This window comes from Gorilla gorilla, chromosome 9 (assembly GCF_029281585.2).
Source record: "Gorilla gorilla gorilla isolate KB3781 chromosome 9, NHGRI_mGorGor1-v2.1_pri, whole genome shotgun sequence".
NCBI lineage: Eukaryota > Metazoa > Chordata > Mammalia > Primates > Hominidae > Gorilla > Gorilla gorilla.
In genome coordinates, this window is record NC_073233.2 from 128,051,026 (window position 1) to 128,078,411 (window position 27,386).

At 55.1% G+C, this 27,386-nt stretch overlaps 1 protein-coding gene across 4 annotated transcripts; it reads right to left on the bottom strand.

The window, feature by feature from the left end:
* Window positions 1-470: 470 nt before the first annotated feature.
* On the bottom strand, window positions 471-27,386 carry TRIM29 (tripartite motif containing 29). Of its 4 annotated transcripts, none has more exons than XM_055355343.2 (10): window positions 26,447-27,350; window positions 17,627-17,722; window positions 16,563-16,796; window positions 14,911-15,109; window positions 12,169-12,270; window positions 9,749-9,841; window positions 7,412-7,510; window positions 6,148-6,246; window positions 4,517-4,593; window positions 471-1,660 (listed from the first exon to the last, which is right to left on the bottom strand). In XM_055355343.2, the coding sequence occupies exons 1-10, from the start codon at window positions 27,248-27,250 to the stop codon at window positions 1,598-1,600; spliced, it is 1,866 nt and encodes a 621-aa protein (XP_055211318.2). In that variant the 5' UTR covers window positions 27,251-27,350; the 3' UTR covers window positions 471-1,597. The 4 variants fall into 4 exon arrangements, with proteins under 4 accessions (XP_055211318.2, XP_063549677.1, XP_063549678.1 ...); XM_063693607.1 differs by having other exon boundaries at window positions 6,148-6,249; XM_063693608.1 differs by lacking the exon at window positions 6,148-6,246 and having other exon boundaries at window positions 26,447-27,386.

Here is a 27,386-nt window from a genome sequence, read left to right on the forward strand (position 1 = left end):
AGGTGAGCTCTCCTTCCCAGAAGGCCCTCTGTGCACTGAGAAGGCCCTCAGGTCTGAAGCCTCCAGTGGACTTCCACTCCAGCCCGCATCTGAGCACCAGAGTGCTTGGGGTTACAGGCTCCCAGCCACTTCTGGGCCCTTCTCCCCCTGGGAATTCTAGGGTGGGCTGGCCAGAAGGTCTGAGCATAGCAGAAGGCATTGAGCATATCCCCAGGCCCACACCCCACTGTCATTCTCCCTGTGTTCATTGTTAGCCAAGGCCTGCCTCCCTAAGGCCCAGGCTCCTGCACTGCACCCCCTGTGTCCCAGACAGGGTGAGGGAGGTCAAGGGAGTTTCAAAGGAGCCATGTTTCTGAGAGGACAGCAGGAAGATGACCATGCCCTCATCAGAGGGAAAAAGTGCATTCAGAAGAACTGCAGCCTGTTCCTCTGGGGACCCTCAGGGAAATGGTCATTCAATACAAGAGAAGTGACAGACCAGTGGTTTATTCCAAAGGGGAAAGCCCAAGCTGGATGTCTCCCTCCCCAACCCCTGCAAGCTGGCCCATCCTTCCAGAGCCCCCGTAGGCCTGGGGCTGTTGAGATGGGAGATGTCCCCACTGTGCTGCTCCTGGTTTTGTCTCCTCTCCAATCCTTGCGCACCCTGATATGCAACATGGGGGGTAATCAGAAGGAGGAGGCAGCCTCTGATGGGGCAGTGGCTGAGGGTGGGGGCAGTGTGTAAGGCACCTTTTGCGGTCAGCCCAGACACACTCTCCATCGCCAGAGAGAATGCCAAAGTATAGACTGAATGAAATTCTGTAGGCAAATGGTAAATGGTAGCTGGGCCAGTAGCTATTTGCATGGGTGGATTATATCGTGTTAAGGGAATTCTTTCTCAGCAGAGGGAACAGAGGAATATCTTGGCTAAGGTCATCCTGCCAGTCAGGAGAAGCCACCCTCCAGGGACCACAGACTCAAAGTGGCTGTGGTGGAGACCCACCGCCTGGGTAGGGTGATGTCAAGACACTGAGAGGTTTCCATCTGCAGTGGCCAAGGGCTGCAGGTTCTGCCATGCTGGGCATTGATAGGTAGGACCAGAGAGAGCACGTAGGGCCAGTCCTCTGGGAAGCAGGAGGTGGGCCATGTGAATGGGAGATGGGTGGCTGTGCTGTCCAGGCACCTGCTGACAACATTGGGGGATGGGGCCTTGGAGAGAAACATCTATAGGCCTGGAGACAGCAGGGCGTGGGCGGGAGAGGCAGGCTGATACCATGCGGGTACTCACTGCTAGCCCCCAGATCCAGCCCGAGAGGAGGAGGGTGGCGGGTTAGGGCAGGCCCCACCGATCTCACCCCTGTGATGGGCTGGCCTCTGAGCACAGGAATGATGGTGACCATCTGAGGTCACAAGGCAGGAAAGGAGTCTGAATGGAGTGTGGCCAGTGGGGAAGTCGGAGAGGCCAGAACTGCCCCCAAGAGGCTGGCAGAGGGCTGCAAAGGGCAGGTGCAGGACCAGGCTCCCTCCCACCCAGACAAGCACAGTAGCTTAGAAGGCAAGAGCAGCAGGGTCAGAAGGAAGAGCAGGGGTGTGGCGCTTCGTTCCTTCCGCCAGGAGCTCATGGGGCTTCGTTGGACCCAATCCCGTTGCCTTTGTTGACATAGAATGGCCGGTAGTGAGACTGTGGGGGAAACAAGAGTGGTCAGCGAGGCCAGACGACAGATGAGCCTGCTAGCTAGACCCACGCTACCCTAACCTGCCTCAGGAGGCAGCAGTGATCCAAGCCCCGACAATTCTAGGGGCCTTTTGGCCTGATCTGCAAGATTTACCTACCCTGTGATCAGGGGCTGGTCCCTAATGTCAGGATCTCCAGGTTGGAATCCTAATTAGAGTCCATTCCCATAGTTAGTGGGTGAGCTCGAACCTCAGCCCCCGCATTACACTGGTCGAAATTTCTCTCCACAGCTCAGGAGGTTCCTCCAGCGCCACCACAGCTACTATTTATATAGCACTTTCTACTCCACAGAACTTCACAGCACTGTGCCGAGGGCTGTATGTGGATGTACTCATTCCATTTTTACAACCACCCAATTAAATAGATTACTATTATATTCATTTTATAGTCGAGCAAACCAAGGCACAGAGAGGCTAGGCAACTTGCCCAAGGTCACTCAGCCGGTAAGCAAGGAGCCAGAATCCAAGCCCCAGCAGGCTGCCTCCAAAACCCACCCCCCCAGCTGCCAGTTCTTGGCATCGCTTCTCTTATGGCGAGGGCTTCCAGGATTTTCTTCGGCTCTCTCTGCATAAATTTCCCTTACAGAGGGAGTGCAGAGAGGGTAAAGAACTGCCCCAGTCCGACACGGTCCCAGGCTCCCCACAGCCCTTTGCCTCTCTCGTCCTGTTCCTCTTCCCCCAGCCATTGGTACAGGGAGCATCTCTGGAGAGAGAGGCCAGTGACAGCTCTCCCAGCCTTCTCCATGTATTGTATCTCCCAGTAATTTCATGAAATCAGCATGCCCCACCCTGCCCAGATAACTTCATCAGGGCCCTGAGGAGGCAGCCCTCCAGGATGGAGTGGAAGAGCACGGCTTAGCTGCTGCTCACCCACGCAAGCACCGTCAGCCCCCAGGGGTCTCAGGAAGAGGATTTGTCCCTGAGCTGGGTCAGAGGCTGAGCCCACTCCCATGCCCTGCGGATCCCAATACAGGAGACATCATTTGCCCCTCACACACACACCTCAAGGGTGCACTGCCTTTGGCCCTGTCTCTCAGGGAACTGACACCTCCTGGTCAGCTCCTTGCCTTTGTCTGGTCCACAGCAGGACTTGAGGGATGCTCAGACCTTGCTTAAACCACCTATTAAACAAAGGAAGAAACTGAGACCCAGGGAGGGGTAAGAACAGCTACTCACTGGCAAAGCAGAGCCTGTACCAGGTCTCCTGACCCCCAGGGGCCAGCCTGGACCCCAAGCAATTCATAGGGCAAAGTGAACAGATCTGGAAATGGCTGAAGCCCTTCTTTGAGGAAGACTGGGTCAATAATATGGGTTGCAGGTCAATGAATGGCATTGTCTGGTTAAAAGCCTGGAGTGGTAGGTGGGCATCAGGGCAAAATGCTACCTTCACCCTCCCATCCCCTCCCTGGCTTGAGGTCACAGCACATACGGCAGGTGGAAGAGCTGCGAAATCATCCTAATTATGGATGGGAAAACTGAGGCACAAAGGAATCATTTTTCCTCATGCAAAGTCACACAGCAAGTCAATGAGACAGCTGGGGCCAGCCCCCAGGGAAATTGATTCCCAGCTCAGCTTCTCTGCACCCCAGTGCCTGTCTCCACTTTCCCAGTGCTGGGTGCTTGCTGGACACCAAAACCTTGCTCTGCCAGGGGCCTCAAAGTGCTGATGAGCCTTCTCTTCAGGGCCCCAGGCTCTGAGAGGATGGAAAAGTATGTAGTAGGGAGGGGAAGGACTGAGTCTAGAACAGAAACCTTCTTTTTTCTCCCCATATCTGCTTTCTGCAGTCCTGCTGTTGCAATGCCCCTGGGTCCAGCTCCAAATTACACACACGATCACTTAGCTCCCATCCCCAGCAATTAAAGATTCTCTCCAATTAAACCAACCCCAGCCATTCTTTGTGGTCCAGGGCCAATCACCTCTCCTGCTCTGACCTCCAATTGCAAGGACAGCAAGAAACAAGGGCTCCGGCCCTGGTTCCAGCAGAGCTCCTGATGCCACCCACATGCCACGGCAGTGGCCGACTCCTGCAGCAGGGCCTAGAATGGACCTTCAGGAGCAAGGCATTCAGGCACATGGGGGCTCTGCATGTGAACTACAGTCTCCGATCACTGAGGTCTCAGTCAGGGTCAGATATGTCAGATCTAACGGGCACTGGGGATCATCTCAGTCCCCACATAATAAAAAGCAAGAAAGAGTCTCAGAGAGGGTATCTAACTCATCCAGGACCCCACAGTCAGCAGGTGGCCCGGACCCCAAAGCCATGCTTCCCTGTCATGCTGCTCTTCTGATATGCCTGGCCTCGGGTCATTAGATATTGACCCTAAATATATCTATTCCCGACTTTCCAGCCTCTCCCGCCCCCACATTATAACCCCAATGGCCTCTATGCTGTCAGAAATGGAGAACTGCCCCCAGGGAGGTGGGACCCATCTCTAGGAGGAGGCCTGTCCTCCCGCTGGGCTGTTTTACAATCCCAGAGCTGGCAGAACCCAAGCTGCCATTCCACTAGCATAGGCATCCAACAAGCATTTGCCACATAAAAAAACAAAGGCTGCCCATTTTATAGATCAGAAAACTGAGGTCCAGACAGTGTACGCTTAGCTAGTCCCCTGTCCATTAGCCCTGGGTCTCTACTACCCTCTGCTGTGTACAGGTATTCAGGCCACTGCTGCCTCCTTCTCCTCCACCCCATGGCCCAGAGAAGTCCTCCCACAGGCCCTGGAACCGATTGCCTCCAGGGAGCCCCCTTCAGTGCCCAGGTCTCTGGATGTGCCCAGGCCCTCCCGGCAGCACTTCCCTTACCAGCATAGTCTGCTTGCCAGATTTCCAAGTCTGGGGCTGGGCCTTGGGGCTTTGGCTCCGCATGAGGGAGGGATAGCCTGGGAAGACAAGAGATTCAGGTCAAAGGGAGCAGCGCTGGTGGTCAGGGGTCCCCGGGGCCAGAGCAGCACAGCTGCCTTCTCCAAAGTGACCACCAAGCATCATCCAGCCCATTACCAAATGCAGCCGTCTGAACACGCGTGCAGCAGCCAGGGTGCCGCAACCGAAAATCCTGGGGAGGCTGGCCAAAGGGAGGAGGCAGCAAAGCAGACAGTAGGAGGAGGAGCCGGCCAGGTGGGCTGGACCAGCCAGCAGGGGAGTGTTGCCCCCACATCCAGCGCAGCATCACACTGCTCTGCAGGGATTTCCACTCACCCACCCCGGAGGTTTACACCACGGGCCCTCCCCTTCCCAGAGCCCAGGAGCGCCACGCATAAGCATGGCCTGCCAGAGTTTCCCGGCAGGAGGCGCTCACTTGGACTCCCCTGTGCTGTTTGGACGATGCTTCCCATTCACGGAGCCCCACTTGTGCCAAGCACTGTGGAAGGGACTTTGTAGATGTCTCCTCACTGAGCCTGGCCCCGTATCTATGAGCTCAGCAGTTTGCCTGAGTTGCACAGCTCATAAGCAGCAGTCAGGATTCCAAACCAGGTGCTGGGGAGCACCGCAGGCAGGCGGGGGACAGAGTGCCGGAAATCCAAAACCCAAATTCATGTTTTTTTCTCCCTGGCTCTGTGGCCCCTCCCCTGTTTCACTAGCCAGAGACTAGGGCCTAGAGAGGTGCAGGAATTTGTCATTGTGGCCGCCACCCAGGGTTAGGATGGCAAGCCCAAGAGGCCTGGAGCAGGTGCGCTCTCTGAGCTTGGTTGCAAAGATGCTAGTCTAAGACGGGGCCACCTTGACTCCCTGCGCCTCAGCCCAGACAGACCTGAAAGGAGCTCTGGTTCACAGCACAGTGAAGGCACTCTCAGTGTCAGCCATCAGCCTGCAGGGACGCCTGGGAAGACACAGGCCATGACCTGGATGCTGAGGCCCTCAAGAAATAAGCAGGGTCTGTCCTGGGCCAGATCTCTGTCCAGTGAGAGGCTGCATGTGGTCTATCTCGGGAAAGCCCCTCTCCTGCCCTGCTCTAAGCGAGGATGAGCAGGTCAGGCTCATGATGAGCACTGCCAGGCTGCCAGTTGGGTTGGCCCTTCCCAGGTTGGCACTGAGCAAGGAGGAGGGGGAGGAGACAGAGCAAAGAACCTGGGTCTCTTCCTGCATCTGAGGGTGGGGGCAGCCTTGGAAAGGGGGGTTCCAGGGATCCTGAGTGGAGATTAAGTGGGGTAATTCAGGCCTCATCTCTCAGTTCCCAGAAAGAAAATCCCATGCCAGCCATGAGGGAGGGGAGAATGGAAACGGGTGGGGTCAGGGTGGCCCAAGACACCCGCCTTGTGCAGCAGGCAGAAGTCCAGATAGAGAGTGTGCTGGGGTGGCAGGTGGGGCATGCATCCCTCTCCAGGGAGCTCTAGGGGGAAGGGACCGGCACACCCTAGAAGTGGCAGAGAGCCCCCCATGTCCCACCTGCCCCGCTGTGGGAGAGAAAAGGGGAGGGATGGAAAATGGGCAGGTACCGAGATTATTTTTAGATGGCCCACTGCGACCCAGTGGTTTGGAAAACTCTGCAGTGGCCTGTCCCAAGGTGGTGAACTGATAAGGGGTTTTCCCAGTGCCTGCTGGGAGAGAGAGAGGCATTAGTGGCACAGTGCTGGTCCCAGAGGGGCCAAAAGGACCCACACCTCATTCTGGGGGCTGCTCTGAATCACACCTGAGAGCGGCCACCTCCCCTGCCAGGTGCTCTGTGGGCCAGGCTTGAGCAGAGAGCAGAAAGGTGCCTGCTAGAAGCCAAACAGGCCAAGGCAAGTCCTGGAGCTCCCCAGGCCCGGATCAGGGCTAAGACATGCCCGGGGCTCCTGCAGGCTGGGACCCTCCACCCATAGTCCTGTCTCCTCCATCTTGCCGGCAGCTCCAAGAATCCCTGTCCTGGGTATAGTATAGGACCCTGGGCCAGAAGGCACAGCTGAGTGATGAGGCCTCAGAGACCACTGCTCAGGGGTCTCTCTGCCCTGCATAGCCCCTTTCCCTCTCCTGAGCCCACCCAATGTGCTGATCTTGACTTCCAGGCCAGATGTTTGGGGTGCCAGAAGAGAGACAGGGTTACTCCCACCACAGCCATTAGAGCTGTCCCTGGGATCTTTCAGGAGATACATGAGGGTCTGGGGCCCATAGCCAGAGTCTGGTTCAAGCCTGCCCCCTCAGGATGCCCCCAACCCCAGGGGACAGGAGGCATCAATCACTCTGCCTTGTCAGAGTGCTGGGGAGCACCACAGGCAGGAGGGGGACAGAGTGCAGGAAAAGAGGATCAGCCTTGGGGGGACTTAGGGTCGTCTGGTCCTGCCTTTCCCAAAGGGGCGCCTGCAGGATTGGCTCTGCAGGATGCTGGCAGGTGCTCCATGGCCACAGGACCCTAAAGCCAGCCAACGCTGGGAGTTAAATAAACTCTGCAGTAGGAGAAGCAGCATCCTGAGGATCAGAGAGGTCGGGTGCAGGGGGTATGGCGTGTCCCCCCATCCTGACCACTGAGAGCTGCTGTTGCAGCGTATAGTTAGAGACTAGAGAGCGGTGAAACAAGCCCTAGGAAACGATGATGTGGCCCAGCCCCCACCCCGCCCTCATTTTCAGCAAAGACCATGGCGGTAGCTCCCGGGCTCTCAGGCCAGGCCTCTCTCCTCCACGAGGTGAGGGAGGAACTAGCAGCTCAGCGAAGAGACCCAAGCAGGGCTTGGGAGGTGTGAGGCAGCTGCGGAGGAAAGCAGGGGCCAGGGTGGGCAAGCTCACCTTTCAGGGAGAAGGAGGAGCTGCCTTGGACAACAGGCAGGTCATTGTCAGAGCTCTGAATGCTGGAGGAGTACTCCCAGACCCGGGAGGTGTAGTTACCTGGCAGGACAAAGAAGGGCTGTCAGGCCCCCACAGCTGGGAGTGGGAGAGGAGGCAGGACCAGGACACAGCCAGGTCTATGACTCTCCAGCCGCTGGCCACAACTTAAGCCAGGATGCCACTGTGTGATCCCAGTGACACCTCACCCCCATCCTTCTGCCACCAAAGCTATCTTTCTAAAATATAAAGCTTAGTCTGGTCCCTGCCCTACCTAAAGGCCACTGTCCTCAGAATAAGGGACAAAGTCCCAAGAGCAGCCCACAGCTCTGTCATGAGTTGCTCCCCCAACCCCCACCACCCACCCACCATCTCCCACTTCTTGACTTCACCTCTGCCCTCCCTCCACCACTGGACATTCAAACCAGGCTAAGCCTCAGTGTCTGAGACACTCCATCTTCTCTCCTGCCCCAGGCTATGTGCCCAGACCCTGTCCTCTGCCTAGGACACTTCTGCTTGCCACCCTCGGCGATTCATGGGTGGGGTCTTCAAGTGTCAGCTTACATGGCACCTCCCAATGTCTGCATGTGCCTCAGCTCCATCCCCATATCGTCCTGCACCCCCTACCCTCTGGGTCGCAATTACATATTCAATTGTCTGTCTCCCACAGTGAGCTCACGCGAACTGGGAATGTGCCTGTTTGGCCCCTGCATCACACCTGGTGCCTGGCACAGAGCCTGGTTCCTGGAAGGTGCTCATTGTATGGTTGATGGATAGAATGCATGAACCAACGAACGAATGAATACAAACACATCCTAAAATTTGGGGACAAGACAGTTGATAGTTGCCAAGTTGAATAGGCTAACACATGCCTATGTGCAGACATGTCCTGTAGTCCAGAGGAGAAGAAGGCAGTGGGAAGGGGGTGGGAGAAGCTGCCAGGGCACTCAGAGGGCACTGGAGTGGGGGGCTCAGAGTCCCCATGGGTGACACACACTTCTCCAGCACCACACCCCCACCTGCCAGGCTTGAAGCATCAGTGACCTCCTTAGTCAAGCTCACTCCTTAGCAGCCTGTGGGGAGGGCTGGGGCTGACTTTTGGGCTCAGGGGTCACAGATGGCTGGGGTTGGCCACCTGCCCCTGTGCAAAGCCCTCCCACAGGGATCCCAGGCAGCTTCTGTAGCAAGGCCTCAGTAAGCACGTCCAGCCAGGGCTCCGCAAGACCAGACACCTTGCCCTCCTGTTCATTCATGCCTTTAGCCTCTCTCTCAACAACTGCTTCCTGACCCCCTCCTACTTTTGAGCTCTGGGCCTGTAGCAGCGAACAGGACAGACACAGCTCTGTCCTCAAGGTGCCCAAGGTCTACTGCATATGTGGAGGAGGGGTGCTGCTGATCACGGCTGTGAATCCAATTCTGGATGTAGAGGCCCAGGCATTGCTCTGGTGCCCCTGACCCTCCAGTCTCCATGAGTCTTGCCCTCACTGAAGAGTCCTCCAGTGCTATGTCTAGGGTGGGGGCTGACCCAGTCCCCTCCCACCCCGTGCATGGCTGGCATGTGACCAGGAGCCCCCAGGACAGAACCAGGGCCTCCCAGAACCAGGTCTCATTGAATGCATGGTCCTGCCCTTGAGCAAATGGTCCCCTCAGAGCACTGGGCAGAGGGAGACCCTGAACTTAGCAGCTCCCCTGGGGAAGCCACATCCCCACACCCATTTCATCCCATCTGGGTCTTAAGGTGCTGCTCGCTCGCCTCACCACCTGGAGCTCCAGGGCCAGCCCCATTTCCTGCCGTGCCTTCCTTTCCAGTCACAGCCAAGTTGACAACTAACCACTGTACGACTTTTCACTGCAGAAGTACTCAAATCAGTAGAGATTCTCTTTGGGTCCTCGTGCCCTCATACTTGCGGTGGGGCGGGGGGGCAGCGTTCCCCACACTTAAGCCTAAGGTGGCTGCTCAGACCCAGTTTTCCCCAGATCCTTCCTCAGGGATCAGAAGAGCACACAGACTCAGGGATCTCCAGGGATGCCGAGATTCCTGGCTGTTTTTCCTCCAGCCTAACTAACGGTGTCCCCCACACATGTAAACACACACACACACACACACACACACACACACACTTTAAGCTCGGTAGGTAGGACCCCTCCCTACCCATGCCTGGACCCTCCACCCATCCTAGCTTCCCACATTCATCTCACACTGGGGTCCCAGCCCTGTGCCCCTGGACCCACCTCTACGCCCCTCCTGCCCGCACAGCCCCACATGAACTCTGTGCACCCTTGAGCTGAGCCACCACCTACCTTTGGTGCCATAGAGATTGTTGAAATTCTTCTGGGTGGTCTCCTTGGTGAAGCGGCCAGGAGACGAGGGCTGGTATGATGTCCGGACCCCACCTGTGAAGCAGATGAAGGGGGCTGTCATTGCAGAAAATGGTCTCATCAGGACTCCTTGCCCCCAAAAAGTTGCCCAAGTGCCCTTCAAAGGACCTGGATTCCACCACTGAGAGAGGTCCTTTGGGTCTGACATAAGTCAATCAACTAATGTATCACCCAAATTGGCATGCTTTTGAGAGTAGAAGGACTCTGTTAGTAACCATGCAGAGAGCATCAGCGTAAACTTGGAGAGGCCATGGCAACTGCGAGGGCAGAAGCAGTAGGCTCTCAGCCACGTGAGGGTGGGGCCTCCTGGAAGTGGCCTGATGAGCCAGAAACACCTCCCAGGGGCCCACCCAGGCTGCTGCTTCCCGGGAGTTCAGAGCCTCACTTCACAAGTGCTTTCCTTCCTGCACACCTGGGCTCTCACAACAGCCTTGTGAGGAAGCAGTGGGGACTGATACCACCACCGATACCCAGCTGAAAACAATGAGCTCCCCATGTGTATTCTAGTCCTCTGTTACCTCTGTCCTTCCCCACCTGACCCTCAGATGACACCACACCCCCAGTTCTGGCCCTGCCAGTCCTTCCTGAAAGCCTTTGTGCCTGTGGTCCCTGATGCCCTCTGCCCTTCGCAGTCATGCTCCCTCTACTGAGCACAGGTTCCTGGAAATTCACCCCTCCCGGGAAGGAGTCACAGCCACTGTCAATCCCACTGACCTCAAAGCTCCCAGACTCAGGACCCAGTCCCTTTAGGGGCCTTGTTTCTTTCATCTCCTTGGTGATTGCTTCGTGTCCTCCCCCCAACTCCACCCTGAGCCTGGGAGCTCCCAGAGGGCAGATTTCCTGTCCCTCCTGTCCTCGGCACAGGCTACCCACAGTGCTTGGGCAGGGATGCCGGGGGAACCTGTTTCTTCCATCACAGACATCATAGACTGACTCACGGAGCAGAGCTGGGAAGTCTCCCAGCATGTGAGCACAACCTCCCCTCTCTTCAGGTACAGGTACTGAGGCCTGCCCAAGATGCCCCAGGCCCTAGGCCCTCGGGGTGGCATCATAGTGGGTGCTGCTGTTCCCTCAACCCCCTCCCACAACCTGCAGGAGGCTCACACTGGGCCCTCAGTCTCCTACAGAGCAGGAAAGACCCGCAGGAGCCTGTCAGGGCACTCGATGGCACCCCAGGGCCTGGTCCATGGATGGAAGGGAGAGACAGGAGGGACAGGGCCAGGGCGAGGCCAGGTAGGGGTTCTGAGGAGAGGGGTGCTTGCGCCGGCTGGTTGGAACAGCTTATCCTCTCCCAGAACTTGCCCAAAGGCACAGCACCCCAGGCAGGGAGGAGGCAGGCTGGCCGGCTGGGGCCTGGCCCACACCAGGAATGTCAGAGGAGGGAAAGCCCAACAACCAAGAAGCCCAGGGGTTGTTTTCAAACTGGGTGGGGCGGCATAGGTGCTTTTCTGTTGAGCTCATCTCTCCAAATCCCCCAAGCCTCTCCCATTGTGTGTGTGTGTGTGTGTGTGTGTGTGTGTGTGTGTGTGTGTGTGTGTGTGTGTGTGTATGTGTAAGACGTGTGTGAATTACTGATTCGCTCCCGGAGGCTTCCCCCTCCCCAGCCCCTGTGCCTTACCCAGGCCTCCCTCCTCCCCCAGCCTCCCTCTCCCACATGCACAGGCACACACCCTCATGGTCCGAGGGCTGGCATACCCACACTTATGTAACGGGTATTGCTGTGGTTTGTTGCTGGCGCCCAAGAATGTGAGAAGCCACCACAGGGCAAGGACAGGCAGGCACTGGTCTGTGCTAGGCCGGCACCTTGCAGGCTGGGACTGTCCAGGGCCTCAGAGGGAGGGCCAAGGGGGCCAGGGTGCAGGGCCAGGAACCTCAGAAAAGGAGGGACCACTCTCCCTGCCTAGGGGAGCAGAATGGTCCTGGGGTCAGCAGCCATCTCACAGGGCTCAGCCCCTACAAAACCTGAGCCAAAGCAAAACACAGCACCGGCCTGGCAGAAGGGAGCCCAGGAGACCTCCGGAAGGAAAGAGAAGCAGAGGTGTGGGCTGGAAGTGAGAAGGCAAGGAGGGCAAAGAGGGGCTGCCTGTGTGGCCCAGGAGGAATGCCTCTGAGGAGCTGGCACCAGGTAACTTCTCATTCGAACCAGGACACTTCTGAGAGCTAACACAGACCTGTTCATCATCACATCAGGACAACACGTAGATGCCAGGACTTTCCCAGGCAAACTGGACATGCCATCACCCCCACTCAGAAGGAAGCTGGCTGAGAGTCACTGCATGGACTTTGGGGGCCCCTGGGCAGCAGGAGAGACACTAGGTCTGGGGTGAGGGGCTCCCTCTTACCTTTGGGTGTCAGGTACATGGAGTATCTCTTCATGGTGTCCGGTGCACTCCACTCACCCCCGAAGCTGTTGGTGTAGTTGTTCACATAGCGATGGTCACCACCTAGGAAGCAGAGGGTCGGGTCAGCAGAGGAACCAGGTGGGAAGGAGGAGCCAGCCACTGGGGACTTTTGGGGCTCAGATGAGTCACCCCATAGCCCTTCCCCTATCTCCCAGGGAGATCCAAGTTTCCCCAACCTCAGAGAACATGACGCCTTGCCCAGCATTCACTCGGTTCCTGAATTCTTGGTGGAGAAGGTGTCTGCAAAGAGCCATGCACCCTCTTGGACTGAGCCCTTGTAAATACGATTGTGTGCACAACACTTCCTAGCACTTCACCTTTACAAGGTGCTATTAATGCCCATTTCTTATTTGATCCATACATCAATTGTGGTTATATCCCCGAGACAGATAAGGAAATTGAGACTCAGGAAGTAAGAGAAGCAGCTTGCCCAATGTCACATGCCGATAAGGGCAGAGTTGGGGATTGAGCTCTGGCTTGCTACTTCCGGGTTCAGTCCCAGCCACTGCTGGCAGCCTAAGGTGAGGGGATGAGGTCCTAATGTTGGCCTCCATGGCCCAGGGATCCAGGCAGTGGAGTGAGCTGCTATGGCAGGGGCCACTCAACTGCAGACCCCCTAACTCAAACAGATCTGCTGCTCGACGCTTGACTTCCCTCAGCCACCTCCACCCCATTCCTTTCTCTTTCGACTTCCCGGTCTTCTACTTTCCCCGTCCTTCCCTCTCTCTCTCCTGAGCAAGAGGAGGAATGTGCCTGAGACCCTCATTCTTCATCTTCACCACCTGCGCCTATCAGTGTCCTGGTGCACAGCAGATACTCAAAGAATAAACAAATGCCCTCCTAGGTGTTAGCCCAGCCCTGTGCCCCACAGAGTCCAGGATGAAGTGGCCTGGTGTCTCTTAGCGCAGGGGCCTTTGAGGGTGTGGACGAGTCCCTGGTCTGGTGGGCAGGCTAGCATCGGGGAGGAGTGGATGGTCACTCCACTGTCTGACTCACCGGCCACCACCTCCTAGAGCAGACACACTCCCAGCATCCACACAGCAGCCACACGAAAAAACAACACAGAGGCAGAGGAGCCGCCCCCACGGCCCCAGGCACAGGTGTGGGCTACTGAATCAGCAGTGCCCATCCCTGCTCCTGCTTGCCACCTTGCCACACACCTCGTACAGGACGCAGGGCCACACCTGTACAGAGGCTGTGGCCAGCACTATGACCTAGAAATGGGACAGTGAGTGGCCAGGAGCCTGAACAGTTTCTGCAAGGCTCACCCCACCCCAGTCTAGGCCATCCCCCAGGCCTGGCCGGACCTCACCGGAGGGGCTCCCCTGCCGAGTTTGTACCCCAGGGACGATGATTATCACACTCCTCAACCCCACTTCTGCAGCCACCGCCAGCCGCAGCTTCTCAGATGAGAGGGCATGGGAGACTGAACAGCAGAGTGTTCAACCCCGCCGTACCCCCTACCGAGCTGTGCGCCCTTTGAAAGGATGCTTCTCTGAGCCTCAGCCTTCTTGCCTGTAAAATGCAGTACACCCCACAGGGAAAATAAGGTAATGTGCGTGAGGAGCTCAGCGAAATGCCCGGCATCGAGCGAGCACTCAATCATTGTCAGCTGTCACCATCACCATTAGCATCATCACTATTGTCATTAGAAGGAGGATTTCGGGATCTGAGTGCCGTTTGAAGCCAAATGATTGTCTTGCTGAAATGGCTTATCTGTCCTTGTGTGTGATTGAATGTCCCCCACATTTCACAGGGACACCACGTGATATTGCCATCACCAAGGTGCACAAATGGCCTTCTGAACCCCAACCCTTCTGCACACTTTTATCCCCCTCACCCCCTTCTCCTCCCGCAAAGAATCATATGCTGTGTCTGGAGAGCAATCAGGGGTCCTTTCCTTTGGGGTATTCACGTCTAGCAGTCATTAACAAGGCTGAACTCTCAAGGCCCCGTGCAACGCCTGGGACACCGGGTGGGGCCTTGGGGAAAGTGCCCAGGCTTCAGGCCCTAAAGGGACTGGGTGGAAAAGGACTTGACGATGTTGTTTCTCAGGTTCAGAGGTTTTCTGTGAGATGATTCAGTTGACCTCTGAGGGGACAGCATGACTCAGAAGAAGAGCTGACTTCAAGGGAGCTGGAGTCACAGAGACACTGTGTCCCACCGTCCCCAGCCCAGCTCAACAGGCCAAGTCCAGCCTCTGGGCTCAGCACTGCTCAGCATGGCCATGATGACAGGCAAGTCCTCCCTCCAGGCATGGCTGCAGTTCTAGGTCACGTCTGCTAGAGTCTGCAAAGCCACCAGTTTGGAATCTGGCCCATACTAGTGGCAGCATCCACACAGCTGCTGGGCTGGGCCCGGCAATTAGATGCAGATCTGAACGAAACCAGTCTCTGAGTTTGATGGACAACCCACAGAGAGGAGGCATTTATGGAGCCAGTGCCCAGGATGTCCCTGCTCTGGAGGTCTCTTGCTATAGTTGCATAACTTTGGCGGCAAGTTCAAAGGAGGAGGGGGGTTAGAATCCCTGTATCCTAGTCCAAACAGCCTGAGGAAGGGTGGGTGGGTGGGTGGGAACAATGAGAAGAAGCTCACTGGAGGCCAGCCCATGTCAGGCAGCAGGAATTGATTTGGGAGAGAAAGGTCTATGGCCTTGGGGCCCAGCCACGAGAGGGGACCTACCGTTCTCCATGTGGTTCCTCTCAATGAAGTTGCGGCTCAGGTCCGCCTTGCACATCTTCTCAACGTGGCGCATGCATACATTGAGCAGGTCGTCCTTGAAGTTGCCTAGTGACTGTCCCAGGCCCTCCCCCTCCAGCAGGACATGATAGGTGGGCAGGGGTGGGGGGAGAGAGTAATTGCTCATCAATGCACCAAATTCCTACCAAGAAAGGAAAGAACCATTAACTGCCTGGGTGTTCATGGGCTATGAGGACGCTTCTCTGCCAGGGGCTCTCACAGCGCAGCTGGGGGTCTCAGCGCTGCAAGCCCCACTCTTCCTCACCGGATGTTTGTTTCTTCTGTAACATGAAAAGGTTCAACTAAAAGCCACTGGATGCTAACATCCCTGATGGCACTAGCATTCAGATGTGTGACTCCACGACTCCCACCTCTAAAGTGGGTGCACCTGTTTACCTCATAGGGTTTATGAGAGGGACACAAACTGCAAAGACTGGGAGTGAACACACTGAAGAAATGCAAGGAATTACTATAGAATTTGGGGTCAGCCATGGTGGTATTTCTTTCTTTCTTTTTTTTTTTTTTTTTTTTGAGGCGAGTCTCACTCTGTTACCCAGGCTGAATCTCAGCTCACTGCAACCTCCGTCTTTTGGGTTCAAGCAATTCTCCTGCCTCAACCTCTCAAGTAGCTGGGATTACAGGTGTGTGCCACCATGTCTAGCTAATTTTTTTTTGTATTTTTAGTAGAGATGGGGTTTCATCATGTTGGCCAGGCTGGTCTTGAACTCCTGATCTCAGGTGATCCACCCGCCTTGGCCTCCCAAAGTCCTGGGATTACAGGCGTGAGCCACCATGGCCGGCCCACAGTGGTATTTCAACCTTTACATGCCATGCTCAGTGCTGCCTTTGCACTTCTCATTTCCCTTACTCCTCACCGAAGACTCTGTCCTCCCTCTCAAATCCTAACCGGCCTCCAAGACCCAGTTCAAACTCCACCTCCTCCACAAAGCTGTCTTAGCTTCCTCCAGCCCGCCTGCCCTTCTCTGAGCTTCTACAGGCACTTATCTCCTGAGCCATATGCTTTATTATTTAATTACACACTTTTCTATATTGTTCTTTAATTGTACATGTCTTATCTTCCCACCTGGACTGCAGTTGCTTGGGGGCAGAAACCATGTCTTGTACTTCTCTATTCACCACAGCACCTAATAGAGTACTGGGCATGCAGTAGTATCTAAAACACTCTAGCAGATGGAAGGATGAATGGATGAATAGACAAACGGACTAGATCCAAGATAACAAATATGCAGCACTCCTACACCACTCCCCCTCTACCCGATTCACTGATCTCACAACTCTTTCCTACTGAGCCCAGAGCACTGCTAGCACATATCAATTGAAGTTGGTAAAAGGTGATATTTGTTTGCCATCTTGAGAGTAGGTAAAGAAATGGATTGGATTTAAAAAATTAAACAGAGAGAATGGCGCTTGGATAGATGGATGAATGGATGGATGGTTGGATGGCTGGATGGTGGATGAACGGATAGACGAATAGGTGGATAAGTGGATAGGTGGATGGATGGATGTTGGAGGGGGGGTCTCAAAAAGTGGATTGTGAAATTGAGGGCTTGAGTGACAGAGGAGTGGCTTGTTACCTGCAGAAACAACACAGAGTCGCTGATGCTATGCAGCTGCTCCCGGGTCTGCTTGTCCTCATGCAGCACCTTGGCTCTCTCATCCAGAGCATCCATGATCACCTTCACTTGGTCCACAGCATCCTGCTCCCGCTGCTCCAGCGCAGCCCTCACTTCCTCCTTTTGCTTCTCCAGGTCCCGCACCAGGTCCCGGAAGTTCTGCTCCAGGATGGCCTTCTCATTGGTGGTGAAGCTCTGGAGGTCCAGAGTCAGGGAAGAGATTAGGCAGGGCTTTAGTTAGGGAAAGAAATCACCCTAGTCGGGTATGTCTTTAGGTTTCCAGCACAGGATCAGGGCATTCCCACTGCCCCAACCTGGCAAGCCTATTTGGCCAAGAATCTCATTCAAAGGCATCACTGAGGGATGCCACCTACTGACAGAGATAGCCAGGTTTGTTCACAGTCCACGCTTCTTATCTACCTGTGGCTCCTTCCTCTTGGTGGGTTGATATGAGCCATCATTCCCTGTGGGCCCCAAAGTTCTCCCATGGGTCACAATATGCTCCCTGAAACCCTAACCAGAACCAAACATTATTCAGAAAATGAATGTATATGTAGAAATGTGTATTCAGAAAATGAACATGTATGCTGGCTGTGTGTGTAGTCAGGGTCAAGCAGGCAGTGATTTCAGATTGTGGTTTGCAATTACCCAAACCATGGCAGACATACATTTAGCCAAAATGGCATAAGTAGAGAAGAAATGGTGTGTATTTGGTGGCTGGGGAGTCTGGTGGGCAGAACAGACATTGGAGGACATTGGAAGACACACTGGAGGAAAGTCTGGGGTCTTTACTTGCTGGGATAATATGAAATGGGCATTAGGTCACAGACAGGATCCCACCTGAGTGCCTGGCTCAGACTGAGAAGGGGAGTCGGTGAGAATGTCAGAGGAGGTGGGAGAAGCCAGAAGAAACACATTGGGATGTCTACGTGGGCCTGGGACTCAAATGGGAGCCAAGGCCTGCCTCTTTCAAGGCAGGCCAGGTCGGGTAAGGGAGCAGCAAGGTGAGCTTGGGGGCTGCTCACCTTGATGCGGTCCTTCTCCTTCTGCCACTTCTCAGCTTCATCCTCAATCTCAATGATCTTGAGCTGCAGCTGCTCCTTTTGCAGTGACAGCTCCGTCTGCAGAGAAAGAGCCAGGACTGGAGAAGTCAAGGGGAGGAGATGGAAGAGAACCAGAGAACCAGGGAGCGGGTCCACTCAGGGGGCACACTCGCAGCCAGGGCTCATCACTCATCTATTCAGCTCTTCATTCAGCAAACATTCATCAGGACCTCGGATATGCCAGGCACCATGCCAGTCGCCAAGGATCTAGCAGTAAGTTAAATACCATCTTGCTGTATTCTCAGGCCACTAGGGCTGGATATCCTAGCCATGTCTTTTTAAGGGCTAAACCTCTGCCTGTCTCCTCCACCCAGCATGAGCAGGAGGGAAACTCATTTACAGGGTGCTTGCCCTTTTCAGTGGACCTGGAGACAATGGGAAGAGAAAGGAAGGGGATCCAGCCCAGCTCAGCCCAGCCCAGCCCAGGGAGTGTCTCGTGGCAGTAACAGTGTGCAGCGTTTCTATGGCATGACGTAGGGCTGTGTTGCAAGCAGCAGCCAGGGTTGCCGCCGGCGTGGACTCCGTCTGGACAGGCACAGCTATAAAACCTGTTTATTGGAAAGGGAAGGCATTCTGCAGTTTTGGCAAGACGGAGACTTTTACCCAGGGGCTCTGGGGAAGGAGAAGGCTAGAGAGGAAGGCAGTGTAGAGTGGAAGAAGAGGTTGTAGGGACCCCTGCTCAGGAAGAGGACACAGACTGTTGGGGTCTGGGGTGGTTTAGGAAGAGGTTGTATCAGTAGCACACTGGGACATTAGCTTTCACTCCCATACTCACCTTTCATCTGGGGAAATGCCCTTCTCTGAAAAGCAGCCACAATAGAGACAAAAGGAGAGGCATGAAGCTAAGGCCAATCCCATCCAGCCAAGCCTCTGTTCTGCTGGGCTGCCCTGTAGGACTCTCAAAGCCCCTTCTAGCATGGACAATAGGTGGATGATCTCCACCTGACAGAACAAAGCATCCAAGAGAGCCTTGGATTGCTCCAGATCTCCCCACTACCACTGGGTTTTGAATGCAGAGTCCCACCCCTTTCTCTGGCCATCTCCTTGAGGAGCCCAAAAGAATAGTCAAGGTGAGGAAGCCACAAACCTCTAGGAATGGGAGTCCCATCAGCCAGGAGTCATGAACACCTGGGCACAGGCATCACCATGCGGCACACCTTCTGAATGCCCCACCGGCCAAGGGAGTGCTAACAGGGGACCTGCTGCAGGCACCCAGGGAAGTGGATCCGATGGCAGATAGAGCTTCCCTGGCTTTCCTGGAAAAGGTGCCCAGAGGGTGGGGAAGGCATGGGGCAAGAGCCACAGAGCTTCCCAGAGAGTCCTTGAATCCCTGGCCTCCCCGCCCCCACCACCACATTCCTGGGCTCTCCAGGCAGGGAGATTCAGAGTTGTTCTCAGTAGCATTTGCCCCACCAGCAAAAGGCTGGAAATGCCATAGCATGGAAAATACCATCACCAGAGATGGAAAAGAGGACCTAAGGAGATGAGGATGGAGATTTGGCCCCATCTCTGGAAAAAAGTCTGGAGAGAAGCCAGCAGCCACTAAATAAGGTGGTGAGAGAGTGGAAAACAGAGAAAGCAGGCCCACTGTAATGGCAGAAACTCGACCCTCACACTCTCTGACGATGCAGAGCCCAAGAGCCCAGGAAACACAGGCTGGCAGATCCCACAGCCCCAAAGGCCTCCGAGGAGGCTGGACTTGGCAAGTAGATCTGAGCTGTGAGGAAGAGTCCAAGAGAGTGGACTGGGGGTCTGTCCGAAGCACCTTTCTCATCCCCGGAGAACTCCTGAGTGAAGTCCGAGGTCAGGGAACAGCTGGAGACCCCCAACCTCCTGACCCAGCTCAGTGATGGAGGAGTTGGCACCTGGGTTCCTCACCCCACCTTACCACCCCGAGAACAAGGTCTGATGGAAAGGAAAGCAGAGAACAAAACACAATCCCTCCCACCATAGGCCAGGGCCCAGCGCTGGTAAAAGTCCTGTCTCAAATAGGAGATGGGCAGCCCTTCCACGAAATGAGCAATGGTGGGCTCAGAGGGAGCTCCCCAGGAGCACAGGACAGCAGGTACCTCTGAAAGTTGCCTGGCTTCTCTGTGCCTCAGTAGCCCTGTCTGGTCCATGGGAGCAGGAAGAGGACCTGCCTTCCAGGGAAGCTGTGGGATGCCCTGGGATTGGGAGTGAAGCCCCCAGAGAGCATTTGGCACAGCGTGAGCACTGTCTGAGCAATGGTTCCCATCATCACTATTGTGTGGGCACCTTCCATGGACGAGGGGCCAGGCTGGGTGCTTTCACTCACACCATGCTCGCAGCAGTGTGTGCAGCATGGTGGGCAGGTGGGCCCCGCATTGGCAAGTGAGGAGCACAGCAGATGTGGTCAGGTGAGGGGTTGGTGGTGTTCAGTGGTGAGGATAGTGTACGCTGTCAGATTGGGATCCAGATGGAGTGTGTACACTGTCCGGACACAGAGTGAACAGTAGGGAGTGCATAGGCTGGCGAGGTCAAGACACTGGGCTGAATGCAAGAGGGAAGCGTAGCTCATGGATAATTGAAGATTGGAGGACACTGGTGGAAATCAAGGAGGACAAAAGGGGATGAGGGTGGACTAACCACCTGCAAGTGGCAGAAGGTCTGACCAGAGAAGGTGAAGGCCAGGAGTTGAGTGCCTGGAGTGAGCAGAAGTGCACAGGGAGACCAGGTGAGGGCTGCATGGTTGGGGCTGCAGAGGAGGAAAGGTCTCCTCAGGTGAGCGTGGATTCATTGGCCAAGACAGACGAAGGAGATAGTGAGTTCAGGGATGCAGAATTCAATGGGGATTAGAACAAAGAAGTGTCTAGGCCAAGGGCAGGGAGAGGCCAGTCCCCCAGGAGTCCATCCTGTGTAAGAGAACCAGGGAAGAAGGCAACAGGGCTAGTTGAGCACCGAGGGGTGGAGAGTAGAGCCAGAGGTGTTGGCGGATGATGTGGAAACCTGTGAGGGCAGGGTCAGAAGGGGAGACTGTCTGCAGCTGTGGGCAGAAGAGTCGGTCAGGGTGGAGGAGAGACTTGGCCTCCTATTTCTTTGGGGCACTGAAGAAGTTGGACACAGGCTGGGAAGGGGCCTTGTTCCCACAGCAAGTCTTGCAAGACCAGACCGGCAGGACACAGCAGGCTCTTGGAGTTCCCATGGACTGGGAACTCTGTGCTGCTAGAATGGTCCTTTCCCACCTCTGGGATGAGTCCTACCCTGTCAGGGGAGGAGCATTTGGGGTGACACCTAGGGATGCACCTTGTGTCTGTTCAGCTCTTGGCAATTTTTCCTGTATAGGAAGTAATATAACATGGGAAGGTTTAAAAGACGCTGGGCTCTCCTTCAACACTAGGAGAGGGAAGGAAGGCAGTGTTGATTACTGAGCATCTACTATTTGCCAGGACTTTTCTCCTTTAACCAGCAAAAGCCTCCTGTGGAGGTAGGTGGCATTATCCCTCCGACTTCACAGGTGTGAAAACCGAGACCTATAAAGATTACACAGCTTGCCTGAGTTCTCACAGTTGTAAAGCGGTAAGGCCAAGCTGCAACAACAGGACTCAGATCCTATTCTGTGCCTCAAGAGGCGCACCTAGAGGTGGTGGCACTAGGCTGTCCTGTGTGTCTTCTGTGGCATCGTCCTTCCCCTTCACTCCTGCTGGCCTAAGCCCTCCCATGCTCCCTTCACCTTGCAGATGGCACTTTGGCAGTTCCACCTCTTTCCTTTTGCCCCCGCTTCCCTCCCAGCACCCTCCCCATTGTCCTCTGAGGCCCCAGCTTTCTCTCTCCCTCTCTCCCTCTTCCCTCAGAAAGTGGTTGAAGGCCCTGATGGCTGACAGGGCCTCTGATCCCCACAGTCCCGCCCTGCCCACACCTCCCTCCTGACTTCCTACTCTCCACTTCATTCCTCCCTGCCCAGGCCTGTCCCTAAATGACTCCTTTGTTCCCTTCTCCCACAACTGTCTGTTTGCTTCTTGCTCTCTGATGCCAGGAACGGGCCCTGCATGGGCCACCTAACCTTGAAATCCTTCAGCCTTGGGTGAGCAGAGGTTTTCCCGAGAGCAGATGGGTGGTGCAGCAGTTAGCAGTGCCTCAACCTGGATGTGGTCTTCAGGTGGAGACACACCTGAGCACCCACCTGGATAGGTGTACCTGCACTGGCTCCAGGGAGGAGAGGACTGGCCATGATCTTCCCCTGGCCTGAATTCACTACATGGGCCGTCGGCTGTGACATTTGCCAAATGAGCCAGTTAATTGCCAAATTTGTACTCTCAGACAAATGGTAATTATCTGGATAAGAATCTGAAATGCTGGATAGATTTCCCCATTTCCACTCGGACGTAAAACAGCCCAGGATCAGTTAGTCTGCTTGACTGAGATTTACTGTTCCTTTTGCTTCCTCACAGCCTCAGGTCAGGGGAGGGTTGAGATGGGGCAAGGAAGGTATCACCCTGGCCATCTCCAGGCCAAGAGTGGGGAAGAAGACAGAATGCCAGGCCCACAGAGTGTTAGCAGCCCCCTCAGTCTCCTCCTTCACCTTGCAGATGGGGACGCAGGCACAGTGGGAACCTCCCCTTCCCGGGCCTTGGTTTCCTTGTGGTGAAATTGGACTAGATCTCTGATTCCCAACCCAGCTACACATTAGAATTCTCTAGGGAGACCTTTAGAATACCTCCTGGGCTAAGGCCTGGGAAACTGTGTTTCAACAATTCACCAGCTGATTCTGGTCTGGGGATTGCTGTTTGGGAGCCACTGGACTCGGTGATCTCAAGAAGACCCTTCCAATCCTACAGGAACAAAAAGGCTTAAAATAGCGGAGAGGAATCCCAGCTCTGCCACTCTTGAGTGCTGTAACTTGTGTAAGTCTCTTGACGACTTTGACCTTGTTTCTTCATCTACAAGTAGGACATGCTGGGCCCGGCACTGGCACTCAGGTGTGTGCCATAGACACTGGGTTGCCTCCTGCCTGCCTGTCACTTTGCTCCCCTGCTTCCTGTCTCCAAGCCTCTTTTATTTTTTTATTTCCCCCTTAGCACCCAGAGAGGTCCCCCTACCTCCTTTCTCACCCACCCTGTCCCAGGGCAAGCATTCTCCCCCAAAGTCACCAAGGTCTCCAGGGAAAGTCGGCCCAGCCCCTCCAGGGCACCCTGGCCTTTAGCCTGGCTCCCCTTCCCGAATCCCAAAGAGCTTTCCTGGGCAGACCAGCGCTGCTCAGAAACGCAAGGACCAGCGGCTGCCCATGCCCAGCAGCCAGTGGCTCAGATTTTGTGTTAGAATTGGGAATGAGATGAGAAACAAAGCCACAGATGTGGTGAGAGAACTGAACTGAACCAAATGGTGGGGTTGAGAGAGTGGAGGAGGCGTGAGGCTAAGCCTCTCCAAAGCAATGCTCCTAACTGAGTGACCTCCACACATGCCTCGTCATGCTGCCACCCCAGAGCAGGCCAGATCCATGACAGGGCAGGGCCCCCCAAGAGCAGCCAGCCATCCACCCAGGAGGTCTTAACATCCTGGCCTGCTGAAGCTTGAGATAGGCAGAAGGAAGGGCCATAAGACACAGAAAGGGATGTATGTGTACATTTCAATCTCACCCACCTAACCTAGGCTGGGAAGTGTTCAGTGGCAGAGGGGAAGACAGGAGGACATGTATGAGGCCTATTGTGACATTTGGGGTGGAATTGGAAACATGCTGACCCAGGGACCACCAGAGGAAGGTGCTGTCATGTTGCCGCACCAAGTGATCTTTTTCTAACAGAGACTCTGCTCAGAGTCTGTAGGTAGAGCTGAGGCCCAGAAGACGGGCACCCACAGCCCTGGGTGTCATCTTAGCCTCACACAACCAACCGAGGCAGGTCTGAGGCTACGTCACCTGGGCCTTCACCACTGGCCTGCAGAACAGGTTCTGAACAAGGCCACTTGCAAACAGCTATGCATGGGCTGATGTTTGGGTCTGCAGGAGATGCCTCAAAAGGATGCCAGGACTGGCATGCTCATTCACTTTGGCCCATCTACCCACTAACCCTGCTCTGTGCCAATGTCCCCCACCTGTGACATTCCAGCAGAGCCAGGCCGAGACAGCCCGTGTGCCCAGCTCAGTCTGCTGGCTTCCTGGCTCCACTTCTCCCTGCCTAGCCCTATGCTGCAGGTGCACATGTGTGTGCACACACACGGAGGCTACCTGAAGCTCCCACCATCACAGTCACTTTAGAGGACCAGGCATTTTCTCCTAAAACACGCATATCCCAATCCCATCCCCTTGGGGCCCTTTCCCTGAGGCACTCTCAAACACTGGAAGAGGGCTTAGGGGGCTTCCTCCTCAAACAAGGACCTTGGACAGGCCCCTTCCTTCCTCTGTGCCTGTGTCCCTATTTGCAAGGTGAGGGAGGACACTGAGGGGGTGGCTAATACTCTGTTGGCCTGACATTCTGTCTACTACGGCTTGATGTTAACTTCTAGCCGCGCTGCGTAACTAGACGGGTGCTCCCCAGTCCTGTTTGTGTGTATGAGCCCTGCCTCCTGACCCACATCATGAGCCCTCCCTCAAGGAAGAACTGTGAGTCCCTCAGCGGCCCCCATGCCAGAACCTGAACTCTGAACTCTGAGCTCCTGGCACATCCACATAGGGCTGCCCAAGACCCTCCTGCCCACCAGAACCACCTCTTCCAGGGGTGCCCAGGCTTAAGCAGAGATATCCTTGGTTCAGACCAAATTTGAGGCCAAACCCACATAGAAGATAATCAATAAGAATGTCCTTTGCTTGTAGTCGAGTTGGGAACCTGAACGCTCCGCCTTCTTGACACTTCTTTGCCCCCTCCTCATCCTGAGGCCTCGAAGACATGTCTAAGAATTCCAGGGCTCTGTGGGGTAATTTGAAAACCAACAATCTAGCCTCACCCCTTGGGAGAATGAGACTGAGCATGGAAAGGACTTATTCACAGCCTTACAGTTAGTTAGAGGCAAAAACTGGGACTGGAACTCGGTCACATTTCCTAAAACCTTGTCTGAGGCTCTGCAATTTCTCAGCTGCTGTGATGAGGATGATTGCCTCTTGTTCTGTCTAACCTCCCAAGTAAACTCCCTAGAATGAGTTTCATGGCCCCGTCCCATCTATATCTCTCAGTATGAAACCTGAGGCCACGCTGGAGTCAGAAGATGGGGGAAGCTGGAAACATCTTCTTCCTGGGCCAATCGAGGCTTCTGGAAGGAATCTGTGAGTCTGTTCCCCTCTCTACCTCAGCCCTTTCTGTCCAGGGGGATGGGTGAGAGATGAAGGGAAAGAGTAATCAACCAGCTCCTCCTGGTCAGGAAGGCTGGGCAGGAAGGAATCCTCTGCTGTCCAGATCTGAGGCATGCAGAAGCTCTTCAGGAAAGTGGAGTTCACTGCTTTGAAGGCCAGGAAGGTTTGCCCCAGGAAGGCCACCCACAGCAGGAAGCTGTGTACCTTAGGGAAGAGTGAGCCCCACATCTGTGGGGCAAAGGGCAGTGGCCACAGCTGGGCCCTTTGCCCAAATCACCTTCCCCAGGTATGCTACATCCACAAGCCTGCACTTGCCTCTGCTCCTCCCCATAGAAGTACAGGCACAGTCACATAGAACTCATGCAAACACACTTACGTATCACATATACGAATACACGCAAACATCCACAAAGGCACAAAAACACCCACGTGCACATAAAATAAACACATATACAGATGCTCCTCAACTTGTGATGGGGTTATTTACCAATAAACCCATTGTAAGTTGAAAATGTGATAGGTCAAAAATGCTTTTAATACACCTAGCCTACCAAGCATCATAGCTTAATCTAGCTTACCTTAAACTTGTTCAGAGCACTTACATTAGCCAACAGTTTGGCAAAATCTTCTACTACAAAGCCTATTTTGTAATAAAGTGTTGGATTTTATGGAATACTGTACTGAAAGCATAGCACTTTCACATCATTTTAAATCAAACCATCCTAAGTCAGGGACTAGCTGTACATGTACACGCCATCCACACACAAACTCCAAACTTCCCCAGCGATGTCCGCCTGCAGGAATATGTGTGTCCACACACAACCACACACGCAAAACACAGGGCCCAGCTGGGAGAAGGATAAAGGAGGCTGTGGAGGAAGTCAAGAGACCAGCTGGGGATCAGCTAGAACAAGAAGCCACTGTACGACAATAAAAACTACAAAGACAGCAGGAAGGACCTTTCAGTGGGCCCCAAAATTCTCTCCTTCTAGTATCTTTCCTCACCCACAACCCATTCCCCAGGGGCCAGTCCGATCAGGTTGGAGGAATTATCTCTTCTTCAAAGCAAAAAAAAATAAAAGAAGAAGAAGAGGAGGAAGAAGAGGAAGAGGGAGAAGGAGAAGAAGAAGAAGAAAGAAACACCTCAGCTAGGCACAGAGCCCAGAAGTGAGGTCTGTGCGGTTGGGTCATACTCTCTAACCTGACTCGAATTTATCCTATGACTTTGGTCAGGCCCCCAATCTTTTCTGAGTCTCCATCCGCTCATCTAGAAAATGTCCCTGTCTCCTGAGACCTTAGGGGATTGGGGAGCCACCTCTGATCCCCAGCTGGGATTAGGGGGGACAGGGGGCATGAGGGGAAAGAAATGTTTTCTAAAAGAGCCAAGGACAGTAGAAACTTAAGCCCCAAACCCGAGGAAGCCCGAGTGGAGAAGATGAAGTTCGAAGGGGTGGGGTGAGAGAGGAGAGGCCTGGAGGGGCAGGAGGGGCCCCAGCACTTACCTCCTTCTCGGCCTTGGCCTCCTCCACTGTCACAGTGCTATGATTCTTGTGCTCCTGGAACATGCAAAGGTAGCAGATGCAGGTCTGGTCGGTCTGGCAGAAGAGCTCCATCGTCTTGCCATGCACGGGACACTTGCGGGCCTCAAAGTCCCGGATGGGCTCGAGCAGCTGGTGGTCTCGGAAGGCGGCGCCCTCCAGGTGGGGCTTGAGATGCAGCTCGCAGAAGGAGGCCTGGCACACCAGGCAGGACTTGACCGCCTTCTGCTTGTTGCCGATGCAGGAGTCGCACAGCACCTCCTCGGAGCCGGACTTGGACCGTGAAAAAAGGCCCGTGTCGGCCCGGGGGTAGCTGTTCCGCCGGGTCTCCCCGGGCTCCATGATGGACACCGTGGGCTTCCGGGACTCCGAGAAAATGGACTTGCGCAGCTCGCCCTTTTCGGCAAAGGTAACGGGTGGCTTCTTGGCAGCCCCCAGCTGGAGCCCTGCGTACGGCGACCTCTTGCCTTCCGTAGAGTCCATGCTGAAGTAGTTGGAGTTCTTGTCGTCCCCGGACTCGACAAACTGGATGATGGGTCGCCGCCACTCATTGCCCGCAAACAGGGCGCTCCTACCTTCCCCTGGCTTCAGGGCGCTGCCCAGGCTCTTGCCCTCAGCTGCCTCCCCGCCGTGCCCGTTGGTGGTCTTGGCATCCTTGCCGTCAGCCTTGGTGCCATTCTCCAGGCTGCCATTGGGGCCCGACGGGCTCCGGGCATCCCTGGCTTCTGGGCTCGACCCGTTGCTCCTGGAGGCATCTGCAGCTTCCATCGCAGGGTGCTTGGCTGAGCTGTTTCAGGCTTGCTGGGGTTCAGGATAGGTGACCCTTCCGGCAGGCGTCTCGGCAGGGAGTGGGGCAGGCAACCACGGGGACTAGAGACACACCTGTGAGGAGGAGGAGGGGGAG

Excerpts from the sequence above, each read along its gene's own strand:
- TRIM29 (XM_063693607.1), bottom strand. The coding sequence starts at position 27,250 with ATGGAAGCTGCAGATGCCTCCAGGAGCAACGGGTCGAGCCCAGAAGCC. Across the intron at positions 17,723-26,446 it reads AGGCCAAGGCCGAGAAGGAG|ACGGAGCTGTCACTGCAAAA; the intron begins GTAAGTGCTGGG and ends CTTTCTCTGCAG. Across the intron at positions 4,594-6,147 it reads GCCATCTAAAAATAATCTCG|GCTATCCCTCCCTCATGCGG; the intron begins GTACCTGCCCAT and ends TTGTCTTCCCAG.